The following is an 18,829-nucleotide window of genomic DNA, read 5'->3' on the forward strand; positions in this document are numbered from 1 at the left end:
GTCCTGATGTAGGTATAGAATGCCTTTGGATTCTCCTTACTCCTACTAGCTAAGTACTTTTCATAGCGCCTCCTGGCTTTTTTGAGTTCATTTCTCACTTCTTTATTGTCCTCACATGCTCTGTCTGATCCTAACTTCCGAAGCTCTACATACATGTCCTTTTTCTTCAAATTCATTAGTTTTCTAGACATCCAAGGTTCCCTTATTTTGCCATTCATGTCCTTCCTTCTAATCTGGACATACCTATCCTGTACCCTATGTATTTGATCCTTGAACACTTTCTACATGCTCAATGTGGACTTGCCAGCAAAAAGGTGTTCCCAGTTCACTCTACCTAGTTCCTGCCTTATGCCTTCATAATTAGCCCTGCTCCAATTTAAAACCCTCCCGCTAGCCCCATACCTATCCCTATCTATAGCTATCCTGAAAGTTAATGAGCTGTAGTCACTGTTCCCCAATTGCTCACCCACTGATAGGTAAGTCACCTGGCCAGGCTCATTACCCAACACCAGGTCCAGAATAGCCTCTCCCCTTGTCGGACTGTCAACATATTGATTTAAGAACCCCTCCTGGATACACCTAACAAATTCTGCCCCATCTAACCCCCTTGTTCTAAAAAGGTCCCAATTTACTGTATATCAGGGAAGTTGAAGTCTCCCATGACCATAACCCTGTAATTTTTACACATTTCCCTAATCTGTTTGCATATCTGTTCCTCAATGTCCCGGTGGCTATTGGGAGGTCTACAGTACACCCCCAAGAGAATGATTGCACCCTTCCTATTCCTGAGTTCTACTCACATAGAAGCTGTATCCAAGCCCTCCATTTTGTCTCCCTGGATGCAGCTGATATATTATCTCTAATTAGTATTGCAACTCCTGCCCCTCTTTTACCCCCCTCTCTATTCTTTCTAAAACTTCGAAACCCTGGTACATCGATCACACATTCCTGTCCCTCTCTCAACCAAGTCTCTGTAATGGCCATAACACCATAGTTCCATGTACTGATCCATGCTCTAAGTTCATCACTGTTGCCCATAATACTCCGAGCATTAAAGTACAAACACTTCAAACCATTCGTCCCATCACATCTGTTATTAGGAATCTGCCTAATACTACATACTGACATCAGCCCTCCTGCCCATTCCCTCAGACCTGTTTTTCCAGTTCCCATCCCCCTGCGAAGCTAGTTTAAACCTGCCTCAGCAGCATTAACAAACCTCCCTGCCAGTATATTGGTTCACCTCCAGTTCAGGTGCAACCCATCCCTCTTGTACAGGTCACTCTTCCCCAGAAAAGGTTCCAAAGATCCAAGAACTTGAAACCCTGCCCCCTGCACCATCTCCCTAGCCTCTCATTTGTCTGTGCTATCATCCTGTTCTTTCCTGCACTAGCTCGTGGCACTGGAAGTAATCCAGAGATTACTACCTTAGAGGTCCTGCTCTTCAGCCTCCTTCCTAACTCCCTATACTCATTGTGCAGGACCTCTATCCCTCTCCTGCCTATGTCATTGGTACCAATATGCACCATGACCTCTGGCTGCTCACCCTCCCCCTTAAGAATATTCTGCAACCTTTCAGAGATATCCAGGACCCCAGCACCTGGGAGGCAACACACCATCCTGGCGTCTCTTCGGCGGCTGCAGAACTTCCTGTCGAGTCCCTATGACTATCGCTCTGCCCGACTTCACCCTTCCTTCCTGAGCCTCAGAGCCAACCACAGTGCTGCTGCCTTGCCCAGATAGGTCAGCCCCCTCAGCAGTATCCAAAGAGGTATACTTGTTGCTGAGAGGAATGGCCACAGGGGGACCCTGCACTGACTTCTTTTTCCCTCTACCTCTCTCAGTGCTCACCCATCCGCTACCTGAATCCTGCCGTCTGGGTGTAACTACCTGCTCAAAAGTCCTGTCTATGACTCGCTCAGCCTCCCTGATGTTCCTCAGTTCATCCAACTCCAGCTCCAGCTCCTTAATCCGGTCTCCCACGAGCTGAAGTTGGCTGCACTTCCCACAGGTGTAGTCATCAGGGACACCATCAAACTCCCTGAATTCCCACATCCTACAGGAGGACCATTCCATTGCCGTATCTGCCATCCTACCTACACTGTATTAAGGGAATCTAAGACGACAGCAGCAATAATAAAGGGACAAACTTACCCTCCTTACCTGTTCTTTCGCCTCAGCCTCTTCTTGTCAAAGCCTCTTGAGTCGAAGCCTCTAAATTCCCACTCTGACTCTAGCCCACTCCAATGATGGATGCTCCGCTAGACCCTACCTCCCTATTATGGTTAAAAACTCCAAGCAAATGGAGATAGGGAAAAAAATTCACCGGGTCAGGTGACTCACTGCTCTTTTCCCACTGCTGTCGCTTCCCGTGCCTGCGCACTGGCTTCTGCTGGGGAAAAGAAACTCCAAGCAAATGGAGATAGAAAAAGAAAGTGCAGTATATGGACCACACGTTTACAGAAGTCCCATATTTCATTCCCCATATTGGCAAATTTATTGATATCAAAGTACCAATAGGAGGTCTTATGTTTTACAAAGGAGGAGGTAAGTCACACGCAGTTCCTTTTATCATTTCACTATCCAAATTGGAAAACAGATCCGTTTAGACACCATATCACATTTTCATCTGTGCGTCCAACCTACCAACTATTTCATTTAAATAAGTGGCAATTAATTCTCTTAAAAATCTCCAAGAAAGAATTGTGAAGAGTTGAAGAAGATCTAGCTGAGATACTCCAGTGGAATTCATTAAAATTGCTAAATTTAGCTTTTGCTGTTAAAATTATGGCCATAATTTTATCATGTTGAAACTTTTGTGAGGAAGATAGTTTATGGGTGGTGCTCAAAGCTTATCAGCAATTAAGCAATTAGAGCTGATATATAAAGTGCTTCACCTGCTCTTTACACTAGATCTATAAAATGGAACTACAGAACAGTGTTGTCGTCGTCGTTTTAATTTTCGCAAGTTTGACTAGTGCAGAAATAAAATTACCACCCGATTTTATGGTAATTGGTGGCCCCTTAACAAATACTCTGGTGAATACTTTGGCAAAAGATGAAGAAAAGCACCAGATAATTGACTTCGGTGTGGAAGAAGGCACACACTCTTTTTGTCTGGATCCTCTGCCAAAATATTTGAAAGATCATCTTCAAACTCTACATCAAAAAGGACTTTCCCATTACAAAGTACTGCTTCCTTGGGCTAGTATTCTATCAGAAGATGCAGCTGAGAAAGTGGATCATAACCAAATCGAATGTTATTCAAACTTCCTAAATGAATTAATAATTGCAAATCTCAAGCCTATAATGGTTCTGTACAATGGTGACATCCCTCAAGGTCTGATTGCAAAGTATGGCAGCTGGGAGAATGAAGCACTTAGTGATTCATTTGCAAACTATGCACAATTTGCTTTTGAAACATATGGAGAAAAAGTTGACACCTGGATAACATTTGATGATCCTTCAAAGATAATATCCAAACACAAAATACTAAACACTGAATCTTCAGCAATCAGGAATATAATCCTTGCCCATGAAAAGGCTTACAAAATTTATCACAATGGGGTGGCACCCAAAGGTAAGTTTTTATAACAAAATAACGTGCAAAAATATCAACCTAAATTTAATGTTAAAATTCAATGCTGGGACTCAAATCTACAACAATGAATGATCAATGTACGAAAAGAAATTTGCTGTATTGAGGTTGAATATCCTACAATTGCTCAAGGAGAAAATTGATGTAGCAAGAGAACAAAGACCATAAGTGAAAGGGATAAGTTGAGCCAAATGATCTTCCTTATCCATATTTATCTGCTTTGTGAAATAAATATTACAGCTATTCAATTCTTAACCCTTGTATCAATTACAGTTGGGCAAACATAATATAAATGCTGTCTTTTTACCAAAGTCTAAAGTCAACAAATTAAGAATGTGCTTTGAAACTCAACAATATGTAATCCTTAATACTTTTATGGACCAGAGGTGACGAAGTTTGGCTTTACAATTGATGAAAGGTGCACAAGCTGATCCAAGTAAGATCTACCCAAAAGCAATTTCATTCCATTTTCCCTTGAATGTTGGTATTTGATTTTATTAGATGGTAGGACAGTTACAAGTTCCCTATGGCCTTCTCCTGCTCCCATCTCTTGCGGTCTTATTTCACTGTAGAACTTCATTTATCAGGTACACAATTGCGTATAGGTACACCAGACTTAGACAGGACTTCTGTTGATCGTTTGCCCATGAGGTATTTATAGATCATTTATGGAGACTTTTATAGATTGCTTAACATCTTAGATTAGTTTAATATTTTATTTGTTTCACAAGGTGCAAAAGCTATAACTAGCGTAAAACACGTCTTCAATTATAATTCTTTGCAAGTCTAAACAATTCCTAATTTTGGATATTTTATCACATTGAACACAAAATTATGTGGCACAAGTTCAGTTATGAATTTGAGATTTCCATTCACAAGCAGAAAAAAAAGGAGAGGGTTCATGGGAGAAGGGAAAGTTTATAAATTTAAACAGAATAGTCAAAGACGTGGAGAAGTAAAAGCAAGTTGTTGGGAAAATACTGGAATCTATTAATAAGGAAGTAGTAACAATAAGCAGTGTGACAGAAAGGATCAATGGGTTTGATGACAATAGTGGAAAAGTGGAGGAAGATTAAATCTAGGAAAATGGTACTGAAAGTTCAAGTTAAGCACACTTCATCTGCAGTATTCCATGCATTTATAACAACATAGATAAATTAATGACACAAATAGAAATAATTGTGTCTAATAACCATTGTATAAGCTAAGTTTTTGAAGTAAACGTATGCTGACGGAAAGCAACAATGGGAACTAAATATGGACAACAAAAGAGTTTTTAAAACAAAAGATGACCAAAAATTAACAATGGAGATAGAATATAAAACTGAAGTTGCAAGAAATATGAAAACTGATTGCAAGACCTTCTGCAGGTATTTAAAACACTATAGGGTTCTAGAAGAGGTAGCTACAGGGATGGTGATCATGACATTTGATCATTTTCCATTTTTTGAAATAATCTCAGGATATTGAAAGATACCAAAATTAAACACGAGTTAGAGGCACAGTAGGAAACTACAGGGAAAATGATAAGGAAGTAATAACGAGGCACTTAAATAATTATATCATTAGGTGAAATTGACATCATTTTTGAAAGGGAATTAATTTTTGATAAATCAAAGAATTTGAGAATTTAAATGGAAAGGTGGATAGGAGGATTTAGTGGATGTGTATCTGGTTGTTCAAAAAGCATGCAAAAGAGTTCATGGAATTGTGGATGATATATTATCATTGATATTGGATTGGTTAATAGAAAAAAAACAATTAGGGAGAATGGGTAATTTTGAGATTGGTAGAATATTACTAGTGGGCAATATTAGGGTTCAGTCAAAAAGGCAAGTGTTGGAACTGCACTTACAACACGGAAATAGATGAATGGCCCAAGTGTAGAGTAACCAAGTTTACTTTCCTATCAAGCTCTGAATTATTAATGTGTAATGATGATACAAAGAATTGTAATTGTAGAAGGCAGAGGGTTGTGGTGGAGGGAGTGCATTCGGATTGGAGGGCTGTGACTAGTGGTGTCCCACAAGGATTGGTTCTGGGACCTCTACTTTTCGTGATATTTATTAATGACTTGGATGAGGGGGTAGAAGGGTGGGTTAGCAAGTTTGCGGATGACACAAAGGTCGGTGGTGTTGTGGATAGTGTGGAGGACTGTCGAAGATTGCAGAGGGATATTGATAGGATGCAGAGCTGGGCTGAGAAGTGGCAGATGGATTTCAATCCGAAGAAGTGTGAGGTGGGACACTGTGGAAGGACAAACTCCAAGGCGGAGTACAAGGTTAATGACAGGATTCTGGGTAGTGTGGAGGAGCAGAGGGATCTGGGGGTTCATATACAGAGATCACTGAAAGTTGCCTCACAGGTGGATAGGGTAGTTAAGAAAGCTTATGGGATGTTAGCTTTCATAAGTCGTGGGATCAAGTTTAAGAACCACAAGGTAATGATGCAGCTCTACAAAACTCTGGTTAGACCACACTTAAGAGTACTGTGTCCAGTTCTGGTCGCCTCATTATAGGAAGGATGTGGAAGCGTTGGAAAGGGTGCAGAGGAGATTTACCAGGATGCTGCCTGGTTTGGAGAGTATGCATTATGAGGAGAGACTAAGGGAGCTAGGGCTTTACTCTTTGGAGAGAAAGAGGATGAGAGGGGACATGATAGAGGTGTACAAAATATTAAGAGGAATAGATAAAGTAGACAGCCAGCGCCTCTTTCCCAGAGCACCAATGCTCAATACAAGAGGGCATGGCTTTAAAGTAATGGGTGGGAAGTTCAAGGGAGATATCAGAGAGAGGTTTTTCACCCAGAGAGTGGTTGGGGCATGGAATGCGCTGCCTGGGGTGGTGGTGGAGGCAGGTACGATGGTCGAGTTCAAGAGGTTGTTAGGTAAGCATATGGAGGAATTTAAAATAGGGGGATATGTGGGAGGAAGGGATCATTCTGTACCTCACCACATTCCTTCCTGTTCTTCGTATCACAAAATACTTTTTTTAAAATCGCAGCCTTGAATATAGTTAACCATTATATTTCTGTAACTTTCTGGAGTAAAGGACTCCAAATATGCTCAATCCTCCGAGTGGAGGGATTTTTCCACATCTTGGTCCAAAATGGCATTATGGCAAGTCTAAGCTGCTTAGCTGGTTGATTCCACAGACAGGAGAAATAGCCTCACATAATCTACTTCATCAACTCCTCTCAGAATTTTATACATTTTAAGATCACTTCTCATTCATCCAAAGTCCAGAAAACAGGCAAACTATTTATCAAGTCTTTGTTTGTGCTGGTTCTCAGGTACAGAAATTAAATCTTTACATGGTACTCCAAATATAGTCTCACTGAAATCCAGTTGATTTCCCTGCTTTTGTACTTCAAGCACAAGTGACGCAAATTTGCTTACCCTGCTTTTAATGTTATTCCTGTGCTTTGTGTACAATGAGTCTCAAATCCCTTTGAACAATTATTTACTACCAACCCACCATTTAAAAATACTTTGTTTTCATGGAGACTTGTAACCCTTGCAACATACTTTCACACCGAGCCATGTCTCTGTAATAATCTTGGATACATTACACTCAATACTTCCATCCAAATCATTCAAATTAATTGTAAATAGCTGAGTGTCCACAAGTAACAGGCTCCTCATCCAGAAATGATCCATACTCTCTTATTTCTATGTTTTAACCAATGGTCTATCTATATCAATGTATTACCCAAAATTTGTGTGATTTATTTTATGTAACAGGCTTCCTCCAGCTTACTATGATTAGGATCAGAGCACCACATCAACTGGATTCCCATTCACCAAGCTTGTTACATTCTCAAATCCACTAAAATTTTCAAAATCTATTCCAACCAAATCAACGTGGAAAAGTACTGGCAGTTCTTGTATTTGTTTTCCTAAAAAAATAATTACAAGGAAATGTTTTAGAATTGCGTGTTAAAACCAGATTAAGTATGTTTACAATCACTAATCTTCTAACGAATGTTCAAGGAAACTATGGAATTGAAAGGTATACATAATTAGAACACATCGTCAGTGTCTAAATGCAAACATTACAATGCTTCATTGTAATTTTGTCACCTTAGCTCAAAATGATTAAAAGGATTATCTAATAAGTGCTTAGATCAAGTAAGAACTAAATTGCTGTGGTTCACCCATTTTATACTAACAAAACAACTGAATTCAGTTTGTGAAAAATAAGAATGGTGTACTTTATTTCCTGGAGATTTGAAATAGTTGTGGTTCATATTCCCTTACCCATTACCAGAGTGAAGATCTGGAAACAAGTCAGAAATAGGTCCAGGTCAGGTTAAATCAGTTAAAAATGGATATGAATTATTAAAAAAACCACAGATGCTGGAAATCTGCAATAAAATCATCAATTGCAGAAAGAGAAACAAGTTGATGACCTTCCACCAGAACCAGTGAGGACAATACATTGACCTGAAATATTAAAGTGCTTTCTGTCTCCACAAAAGTACTTGAGCTCCTAAATATTTTCAGCATTTTCTATGAAATACATTGTATGTGACCAAAACATGAACAAATCAGATGGCAGCTTCATGGTATAATTCCTGGCCTTGTACCTTTAATTATCAATTAGTAATTCTGCTTTATATGTTCTTGATCCAGATCAGATAGAAATTTTTGCATAATGAAAGAGAAATCATTATAAAATTGAATTATTCTTTCCTCCCCTCCACCTGACAGAAGAAAGATTGTCTCTTGTTTTGAATATTAATGACATGATTTCTACAGACATTATATTCCAGCAAGTTATCAAAGCGGTGAGTTTTCAGACTTTTAAGCTTGGTACCTTACTTGTTCTATCTGTCAAAAAAAGTTATATTACTATTTATTTATCAACAATTCTATTCCTGACAACTGCCAGTGGATTTGAAATTATACTGGTAAGATTAGTACAATAATGTAGATATAATTTCAAGACCTGTATTGAAGGAATGTACAAAACACAGCAGCTAATTGCACACTTATTCAAATAACTGAAGCATAAGACAAAAAGGGAATTAAGCAATAGCAGGTTGTATCCTAACTTCATCAACGAACAAAGTGTTATGTCATTTTCACAATTTGAGAGATTGTAATGAATATACCAACAGGAAAGAAGTAAACAAAATTAACTTCAATTAATTCAAGAAGTCTGAGTGTCTGCATCAAACTTGCATCAGAAATTGGCATTAAAAAGAACTTCCCTTAATATAACTTTGGAAATGACATCATTGTTGTAATACAGCCAATTTAAACACAGCTAATTTCCCTAAAAGACAATGAAATAAATTACCATGACAAATCGGTTTTGTGTGTTGGTTGAGGAACAAACATTGGTCAAGTCACAAGGAGAACTGTCATTCTCTCCAGAGCCCGGGGTCTTTGAGGTCCACACGAGAGGGAGGACAGTGCCTTGGTTTCTCTGAAAGACGGCACTCTGGCACTACACCACATTGATATGTAAAAAAGGAAAAAAAAACATTCAGGTTTTAAAATCAAAGCTTATTTTTGGTGAGAATTCCACCCCCCACCCCACCTCTTAAAGTATTTTGTCCTCCTTTCTGTAGATAATGCAACATGTGACTGATAAATGGTCAAAAGAAGAGACTGCAGATGCTGGAATCTGGAGCAACAAACAATCTGCTGCAGGAACTCAGCGGATCGAGCAGCATCTAAGGAGGCAAAGGGATAGTTGACATTTCAGGTCGAAACCCTGCAGTCCTGATGCAGGGTCTCAACCTGAAACGTCGACTATCCCCTTGCCTCCACGGACACGGCTTGACCTGCTGAGTTCTTCCAGCAGTTTGTTTTTCACTGTGACTGATAAATTATTTATAAGTCTGAAACTTGCGTATGAGACTGAGTTACCTGGAGATGTAAAACTTTTCCAAAGAATTTCTTTCCCATAATAAAGAACAATCACATCTCTTTTCAACATCTCTCCTTAGTAAAGGGTATGAGATGAGACAGTTCATTTTCCAATCATTATGCTTGGGCCAGAGCATGGCACATATAATTACTTGCCAAATGCTCACTGGCCCGATCTCAAGATGTCCAAGGTCAGCACTGATGAGTGAACATAGAACAGTATAGCACTGGACAGGCCATTCGGCCCACGATGTTGTGCTGATCTTGATGCCAATTTATGCAAAATCTCCTCCTCCTATGTACCATCCATATCCCTCCATTCCCTTCATATTCATGTACCTACCTAAAAGCCTCCACCAAACTGCCTGTTTCCACTACTACCCCTGCTAACCCATTCCAGGCACCTACCACTCCCTGTGTAACAAAGCTTGCCCCTCACTTCGTCTTTAAACCTCCCCCCACTAACTTTAAAAGCATGTCCTCTGGTGTTTGACATTTGTACCCTCGGGAAAAGATTCTGACTGTCTACCCTATCTATGCCTCTCATAATTTAAAAAACCTCTGTCAGGTCTCCCCTCAGCCTCCAATGCTCCAGGGAGAACAACCCAAGTTTGTCCAAGCTTTCCTTATAGCTCATACACTCTAATCCAGGCAGCATCCTGGTAAACCTCTTCTGCACCCTTTCCACAGTCTCCACATCGTTCCTGAAGGGTGAAGACATCTGTCCATATTTGCAGTGTCAAGCCAGGAAATGCTCACCAACCTGTGAAATCTTTGCATGTCTCTAAGTAGCAATTTTTCAACATCATGCACAGAGCAGTATCCTCTGATGTGAACAATGTAATCTCCTAGGTACGATTTGCCATTTACTCCTTGGTGGTTCACCTGATTATTATTCTCTCCTCTCCCACTATTTTTGGATAGGTATTTTGTGAACCAATACATTGATGGAATACAAGCAGTCTGGTGTTCTGAATCCAAGTGGTATGACCTAATCACATGTATCAAATCTCCTTTTAATTTGCAACTTACTGATGCCTGTGTACAAACATATACCAAACAATTAGATTTTGCATATAACTAATGAAGAAGCTGTTATATATTAGGTAAAAATGTTAGAGACACATTTAAAATCAGTGACAGCGTTTATTGCCGGCAAAACTCTACTTCTAGCTTGGCAGCTGTCAAAGACCGTTAAGGCACTTTTGAGAGCAGTGTGTCCATATATTGCTGCCCAAGGCCCAGACACCAATCTGGACCACACCACCAGGGTCCAGTGAGATAGGCCGTTTGGCCCAAATAAATGTGAGTGTAGGTGGACCACAGTCGATGATTCTGAACAAGTGAGCTGGGTCAGCACAATCCAGTCTCATACATTGATGGCTATGATTGGGAATCAGCTTGTGTGGGGCATTAACAGTGCATAGATCTGTTTCTGTGCAGTAAATTCTATACAATGTTAACAATATGGTATATATAAGTCAGTTCCTTAATAAATTAAGAAAAAAATCTATATTCAAGAACTTTTAAAAATTACCATTTTGTTTTGTGTCTTAAAAATAGAATCACTGTAAGCTTTCTGATTCCCACAAACAGCCAAAACTTCAACTGCAATTCATTTCATCTGGGGTTGTGTTCAACTTTATGGGCAGGGTCTAACTCCAGTTAGATTTATTTTAAACAAATAAAAAAGATAGCAGAAAATTGATGTGCACTGAACACGTGCTTACATTGGAGGCAGTGGAGAGAAAGTTCACCAAGTTGATTCCTGGGATGAAGGGGTTGATGACAGAATGGTTAAGCAGGTTGGGCCTATACTCATTGTAGTTTCGAAGAATGAGAGGTGATCAAATTGAAACAGCATTGAGGGGAATTGACAAAGTAGATGCTAAAAAGAGTTGTTTCTCCTAATGAGGGTATCTAGAATTTGTGGGCATAGATTCAGAATAAGGGGTCACCCATTTCAGACACAGGTGATGAGGAAAACCTTCTCCAAGAGATTTGCAAATCTAGAATTTTCCATCCCAGAGAACCGTAGAGAATATATTCAAAGCCCGGGTTGGCAGATATTTAAACAACAAGGGTTTGGAAAGTGAGGGGGAAAGTGGTGTTGAGGCTGAAGTTGGATCAGCCATGATCTTATGGCATGGCTCTTATATAATTTTCACTTGAAAATTCCATAATCCCTTTGATCTGTGTAATTTCAGACAAATTACCCTGAGCAAAATCAGGCTAGTAGAAACTCCTGCATCAGCATAGGAGAGTGGTGGTGAGGGAAGTCCGTAATCAAATGATCACTAATTGCTTACCCTGGATTTAACATTACGCTGCACATTATATTTTTAGAAGACTTCAACAAATGCTTTTGGAAGCTGCAGAAAATATTAAAAGTTATTTTGAAATTTGATATATTTCCCCTTCTTGTAAAATAACTCTACTTATTCGCAGGGAACAGTAGACTTGATCGCTCTAACTGTACCATATGATTGTGAACCAGATCAGAAGGTAAGTAAAATGTTATACTGATACTAAATCTTAAGCTTTGATTATATTTGGCACTAAACTTCTAGGGTAAACCTTAACTGATGAGAGCTATTTTACTGATGAGAATGTATTTGTATCTTCTTATACTTGGATGGAATCACCAAGAAAATAAACAAAATTGAAGGAAGTTAGATCTGATGAAAGGTCATTGACACAAAACAGTAACTGTATTTCTCTCTTCACAGATTAATGTCCCAGGATTCTTATTTCAGATTCCACATCTACATTTTTTCTTTTCAATTAGAAATTGAGGAACTATGCATTTGAATTGAGAACCAAGCATTGTATATTTGTGGAGGATACATAGTAAACAGTACCTAAATAGATTATGGACATTACTTTGACTGAAAGAATTTGCTTTCAATTTTTCTCAGGATGTCATTCTTCCTGTTAAATATGTGGGACAGTCTAATCCATTGACAGAGCAATGCTGCTCTATCAATCAAAAAGCTGACTTGTGTCTCTGCAGGTGGCACTCCCCCAACTAGTTTATCCATTCATTGAAACGTAGCTCTCTACTCTCACAACAACTAGAGAGTAATCTGGCCCAGAAATGATGAAATTCATACAAACAAAGAAGTTATAATATCAATTGAGATATAGATTTAAAATTAAAATCTTTTAAGGTTTAAATGTGAATTGTTCAAAAGCCATGCTCACCTAGATGCAAGACCATTTTCAATTTGTGGATCATATTTAAACCTCACTTAATATGTGATAACTTTGGTTTGGATCACCATGCCTCTGTAACTGATCATAAGACTTTGCTCTTCCAGACAGACACTACGGGAAATGAAAACTCAATAACAAAAAAAGATTCCCTACTGGAAAATCTGACAAAAATAAAGGTACACTTATAATATTATTTTTGCACAAATGTGTTGTGAATGTTCTCTAATCAATAGTGACATCATAAGAAATAAATACCTTGAAAATGAATACCTTACTTGGCAAGAGCATTGCTGGTTATCACAAACTTGTAATTGTACAGATCCACATCCTTCTGCTCCTGCATCACCTGAGGTGTATGGGATATGGATCTATGCTAGTTTTCCCATTAACAGACATAAGACCAAGTTTAGCTTTCTTTGCTCTTTTGAAAAAAGATGTATATATTTGAAATCCTTCAGTCCCGAGGTACTACACCCATTTCCAAGGAGGACTGGAGGATTGAAAAATTGATCAAAAGATCTTTTTCCACTCTAGCTTCCCATATGCAATGGTGGCTTGTTCATTTTGAGTGATGACGATCTATTTAGTACCTCCTTGCCATTAATTTTATCCAATCCAACATCTCTAATATGGTATTCTTCCACCAAAACAATAACTTCATTCACCTGTTTTGGGAAACTATTCATTAAGTACCTCAGTTATGGCCTCTGTCTTCACAGGAAGATTTCATTTTTTGTCCCTACACTTCACCTTTATTCCTCTAATTATCCTTTATCTTTTAAATATTTATTAAAAAACATTCCCTTTTAGGTTATCCACTAATCTTTACTCATATCCCCTTTTACCCATTTATATTCTTTGTCAATTCCCAACTTGTACAAAGATTTAAATGTCTCATATTTCGTTATAACAAAGGAAGCCATTCATCAAACTGAGTCCATGCCAGCTCTCAGAGCATTCCCATCAAACCACCAACCACCCCCACCATTCACGATTCTCCAACCACCAACCTGCACTAGAAGTAATTTACAGTAGCCAATTAATCTACCAATCAACATAACTGGGATGTAAGAAAAATGAGAATCCCAGGGGAGACCCATAAAATCACAGGAAGGATGTGCAAACTCTACACAGACAACACCAGCATTACCTGCTGTACCAGTGTGCAACCCATCTCCTTCTTTGAATTTACCATGAACTTGCTTAGCTTGCATTTTGTGGCATTTGGTCAAACTATTGTAAGGCTTCACTGATGTCTTAAAATGGAACCCAATGCTCACTACCAGGTATATTAGAATGGTCAAAAACTGGAAAAGGGATTTACACAAAGGGAGAAGTTGGATAACTTTTGGTATGGAATACCCTACTGGAAACAATGGCCAAAGCAGGATCAATTAACAGCTTTTATTAAGAAAATAATTCCATCTTTCTAAAGGTTAAAAAGTGTCTGGGGAATAGTCAGGGGATCAATACTCTGAGAGTCAGCGGTAGTATAATGTGCTGAATAGCCTTCTAAGATTCTTTAACATTCAATCGCACATTATATGTTTTAATGTGTTATGCAATTGAATAGAAGTGAAAAACTGATTGGAAATATGATCAACATTTCCAAATGCACATAATGCTGGCCTTCATGCACATGAAGCAATATGTGCATAGGGACTATTGTTGCGATGGTGTGTTATTAACCAGTATGTGAGCCATGTTGAAATCATTAAATCATATAGCACCAGAGGCAGCTCCAGCTCTTCATAAAGCAATCCAATTATATCACACTCCTTCATTTCAACCTTTATTCCTGAAATTACTTTTTTCCTTCAAGTATTGTTTGTATTCTCTTTTGGCTTCTGTTCAATTTGGATCTACTACCCCATCACCTCTGGTACAATCCTGTCATTTCTATAATGTGGCAAACAGATTTGCAGTGTGTATTCCAGCTGTAACCTAACAATATTTCATAAAGTTATACCATAATCTCCCTGCTTATAGTCAGTGCCCCCACCTTCTTCACCATGTTATCTACATGTGCTGCCACCTTCAGGGATCCTTGGACATACCCCCAGATCCCTCTGTTCCTCAATAGGACCCTACTATTCCATTGTGTCTACCTTACCCTAATTGGTCTTCCCAGAATGCATCACTTAACACTTACAAGAGTTAAATTCCATCCACCAATTCTCTGCCATTTTACCAACTCATCAATATCATCACGTAGTCTAAAAACCACCCTGCTCACTGTCAACACCACCACCAATTTTAGGGTCATCTGTGAACTTACTAATACCCACATACCTCCCACATTCACATCCAAACTGTTCATGCATATAACAAAGAGTAACAGTCCCAGCATGGATCCCTGTGGTACGTAGGCTTACAATCACAAAAAAGTTATAAAAGTAATCTCCCACCTCCACCGCTGCCTCCCATAACCAAGCCAACTTTGGTGCCAATTAGCCCTGAGTCTGACAGCTTCTATAAACCCATCGACTCCCACAGCTACCTCGACTACACCTCCTTCCACCCTGCCCCCTGTAAGGATGTCATTCCTTTTTCTCAATTTCTCTATCTATGCCGGCACAATATTGTGGGCCGAAGTGCCCGTTTTGTGCTGTACCATTCTATGTTCCATCTCTGCCGCATCTGTTCTCAAGATGAAGCTGTCTGCTCTTGGGCTTCTGAAACATCCTCCTACTACCAGAAATGTGCCTTCCCCTCTCCTGTAGTTGATGGAGCCCTCACACACATTTCCTTCATTTCTGCGCTTAACCACCTCTCCCCAGACAGAACAGCGATAGAGTTCCCCTGGTCCCCACTTTTTTACCCACCAGCCTGCGTATCCAACACACCATTCTCTGCCATTTCCACCAGCTCCAACATGATTCCACCACCAGTCATATCTTTCCCTTAACTGCGTTCCCTCCCCATGCCACAGCCCACCCCCCGACTTTCTGCTTTCCACAGGGACCACTCTTTTCATGACTTCATGGTCCACTCATTCCTCCCCACCCACCTCTCCCCATCACCTGGTGTGTTCTCCTGCACCTCCTCCCTCACCACTATCCAAGGACTTAACAGTCCTTTCAGGTGAGGCAGAGGTTCACCTGCACCTCTTCCAACCTGTTCTATTGTATTCAGTGCTCATAATGTGGCTTCCTCTACATCAGAGAAACCAAGTGTAGATCAGGTTACTGTTTTGCAAAACGTCTGCGCTCTGTCTTCAACGGCCATCTCGAGCCTCCAGTTGCATTTCGTTTTAACTTTCCTTTAACTTTCTCACTTTTAATTTTAACTTTCCTACTCTCACACCAATGCGTCTGTCCTCAGCCTTCTCCACTGCTATGGAGAGGCCAGATGCAGATTGGAAGAAAAACATCTCACATTCTGCTTGAGTAGCTCACAACCCAATGGTATGAACATTGAATTTCCCGATTTCAGGTAACCCACATCCCCTGTGCTCTTCTCCAACACACATTCACTTTGTTTTCTTCTCCCTTTGTTCACCTCTCATCCCATAACCCCTCCCCACCCAGTTCCATCTGCCCATCATCCTCCCCTCATCTGGTTCCACCTATCACCCACTAGCCTCTGTCCCACTCCTTCACCGCCAGATTCCACCGGCCCATCATTCCTTCCACTCTGGTTTCAACTATTACCTTCCAGCCTTTATCCCATCCCTCCCGTGCACTGCTATATACTGGCAATCTTTCCTCTTCTTTCTTAGTCCTGATGCAAGATCTTGACCTGAAATGTCAACATACATCTACACAGATGCTACCTGACCAGCTTAGTTCTTCCAGCAATTTTTAGTATTTTGTTCCAGATTCCAGCATCTGCAGTCTCTTTTGGCTTCATGGGCTCCAACTTTCTGGACTGAACTCCCATATGGGACCTTGTCTCTGAATCTCTTACCAAATACATTAAATCTATAATTGCCTTCAGCTATTAGAAACAGTTTCTCTTTTGCTCTCCATCTAAACCTTTCACGATTTGAAATACCTCTTTAAAATCTCCTTTCAGCCTGCTTTGTTCTGAAAAGAAGTGTAGTTTCTCCTGTTTACCCTAATAACTGTAATCCCTTTTCCTTAAAACCATTCTATTCACTCCTTTCTGAAAGCCTTCCTAAGCCTTGATTCCCTTCCTAAAGTACTGTGCTTAAAATTGACACAATATTCCACCCGAGGCTAAGTTAGTGTTTTATATAGATTTGGCATCATTTCCTATTTTTGCACACTTGTGCCCTTTTTCCCAAATGTTTGAATAGCTGCTTTAATAACCTATTCCACCACCTTCAAAGATTTGTTTACCCAATTCAAAACTATATCATCTGGAATGTATTTTCTTTGCTCATTCTTCCTACCAGTTTAACTTTTGCATTGAATTTCACCTGTCACATTTCCAATAATTCCTCTTAAAATCATGTTTTTAATAAATAATGGATTTGTGACATTGTTCAACTGAAGTCTTCAGTCTTGTGGAGGCCACTGTAAGAATGAATGACTGTCATTTGCTCCAGTCCCTCAGCAAGACTCATGCTTCCTGTTAAAAACAACCACCAAATTCTACAGCCTTCCATGCTATTTGTGACAGAAATTGGGTCCAGGGGTGTGGCAACTGGAACACCAACATGTACTGTGCATACATATTACTACAAAACAATGAACATACATACTTGAATCTGATTTTTGGTTTAAAATTGGTTGGAAACATTTGAGGGTTTTTTGCTGAATTATCAGAAATTCTATTTCTCTTCTCTCAAAGAAGCTAAATTTACTGGTTGGAATTGGTAAATTGCAAGTTCCCACCAACTGCGTTAAACACAAAACATAGTTGATGCTATTCTTCAAACAGCTCTTGGAGATCTTTGGATTTGAATAATTGGCTATCAGCTGAACATCTAACCCACAAAATTATAAAGTAGGTGAAAATCAAAAACTGGAGATTTTTGGATGCTGGAAATTTAAAAACAGAAAATACTGGAAAAACTTAGCGAATCAGGCAGCAATAATGGAAACTGAGTTAATGTGGAAGACCGTACATCAGAACTATATCACAGTAGACATTTGTTTAAAAACAAGTCGGTTCCTCACTCAAAACTTTAGTGGCCACTGACAAGATTATAAAGTGTGTTAAATTAAGTTGGGATGCAATTCTGATATCAGCAGTTTGTTTCTGAGTTCTTAGAATTGAATGGCCTCTGGTCCCACCTGCCAATGAGCTATGATATTTATGGTATTTCTACCATCTCTTGCTTGCATGTCTGAATCTGGCACTGGCTTGCTTCTGGCCGAGGTTGATGGCCACGCCATTTCTGATGCTATTAGATCATCTGCTTTATTCAGAGGAAATAAAACAGTGCAGTACCTTGTTGCAGCATAGGTCAGCTATGCTGACCAATGATTCTTGTGGAATTAAAATTGCTGTCAATCAAGAACACAGCTTCCCTTCTGCAATCAATGATTCTGCATTGATTTCAGAAGGAAAAACCACCCTTTTAAAATTTAGCCACATGTCAGTCTCTTAAAAGTTTATCAGCTCTTGTTGTCAAGAACTCCAAGGTATCCCCGACACACAATGTTGCAACATAAATGACAGGAAATGAAATACAGGATATTTCCTGTGTGTATGGTATCAATAATTCAGGCAAACATGCATGTACACAAGTCAAATGAAAATTGTGATGAATAGATAAAGGGGCAAGAGGTATAAATGAACTATCCCACAGTTTGTGTTCCCAGTTTACACCGGTTTTAGACCTCTTGATCAACATGGATCTCAAATGTACAGCACAGGAGACCATTCAGCCATCATGTTCAAGTTCAAGTTCATTGTTGTCAAAGGCATACATACATACACAGGGTATAAATGCCATGAAAATTAGCTTTTTGCAGCATCAGCACAGAACAAGACGGGGACAAAGTTGACATAAACTTAACATAAATTAGACATAACTTGCACGTGTGCAAAATAAACATAATGACACTAGTACAAGATTGAGAGAGAGAAAAAAAATATATAGTCTGAGGGAGTGTTAAAATTTTTCAGGTTGGTTCAAGAACTTGATGGCAGTGGAGAAGAAGCTTTAGTTGAACTTTGAGGTGTGGGTCTTCAGACTCCTGTATCTCCTGCCTGATGGCAGC

At 39.4% G+C, this 18,829-nt stretch overlaps 1 protein-coding gene across 1 annotated transcript in view; it reads left to right on the forward strand.

The window, feature by feature from the left end:
- The first annotated feature begins 2,922 nt into the window (after nt 1-2,922).
- LOC127576546 (lactase/phlorizin hydrolase-like) overlaps nt 2,923-18,829 on the forward strand; it is a 49,340-nt gene continuing 33,433 nt past the window's right edge. Inside the window, exons 1-3 of the mRNA XM_052027080.1 lie at nt 2,923-3,580; nt 8,310-8,386; nt 11,925-11,981. Coding sequence (XP_051883040.1) covers nt 2,923-3,580; nt 8,310-8,386; nt 11,925-11,981 — 792 coding nt within the window. The remainder of the gene's footprint in view (nt 3,581-8,309; nt 8,387-11,924; nt 11,982-18,829) is intronic.

The sequence above is a fragment of the Pristis pectinata genome, chromosome 1 (assembly GCF_009764475.1).
Source record: "Pristis pectinata isolate sPriPec2 chromosome 1, sPriPec2.1.pri, whole genome shotgun sequence".
NCBI lineage: Eukaryota > Metazoa > Chordata > Chondrichthyes > Rhinopristiformes > Pristidae > Pristis > Pristis pectinata.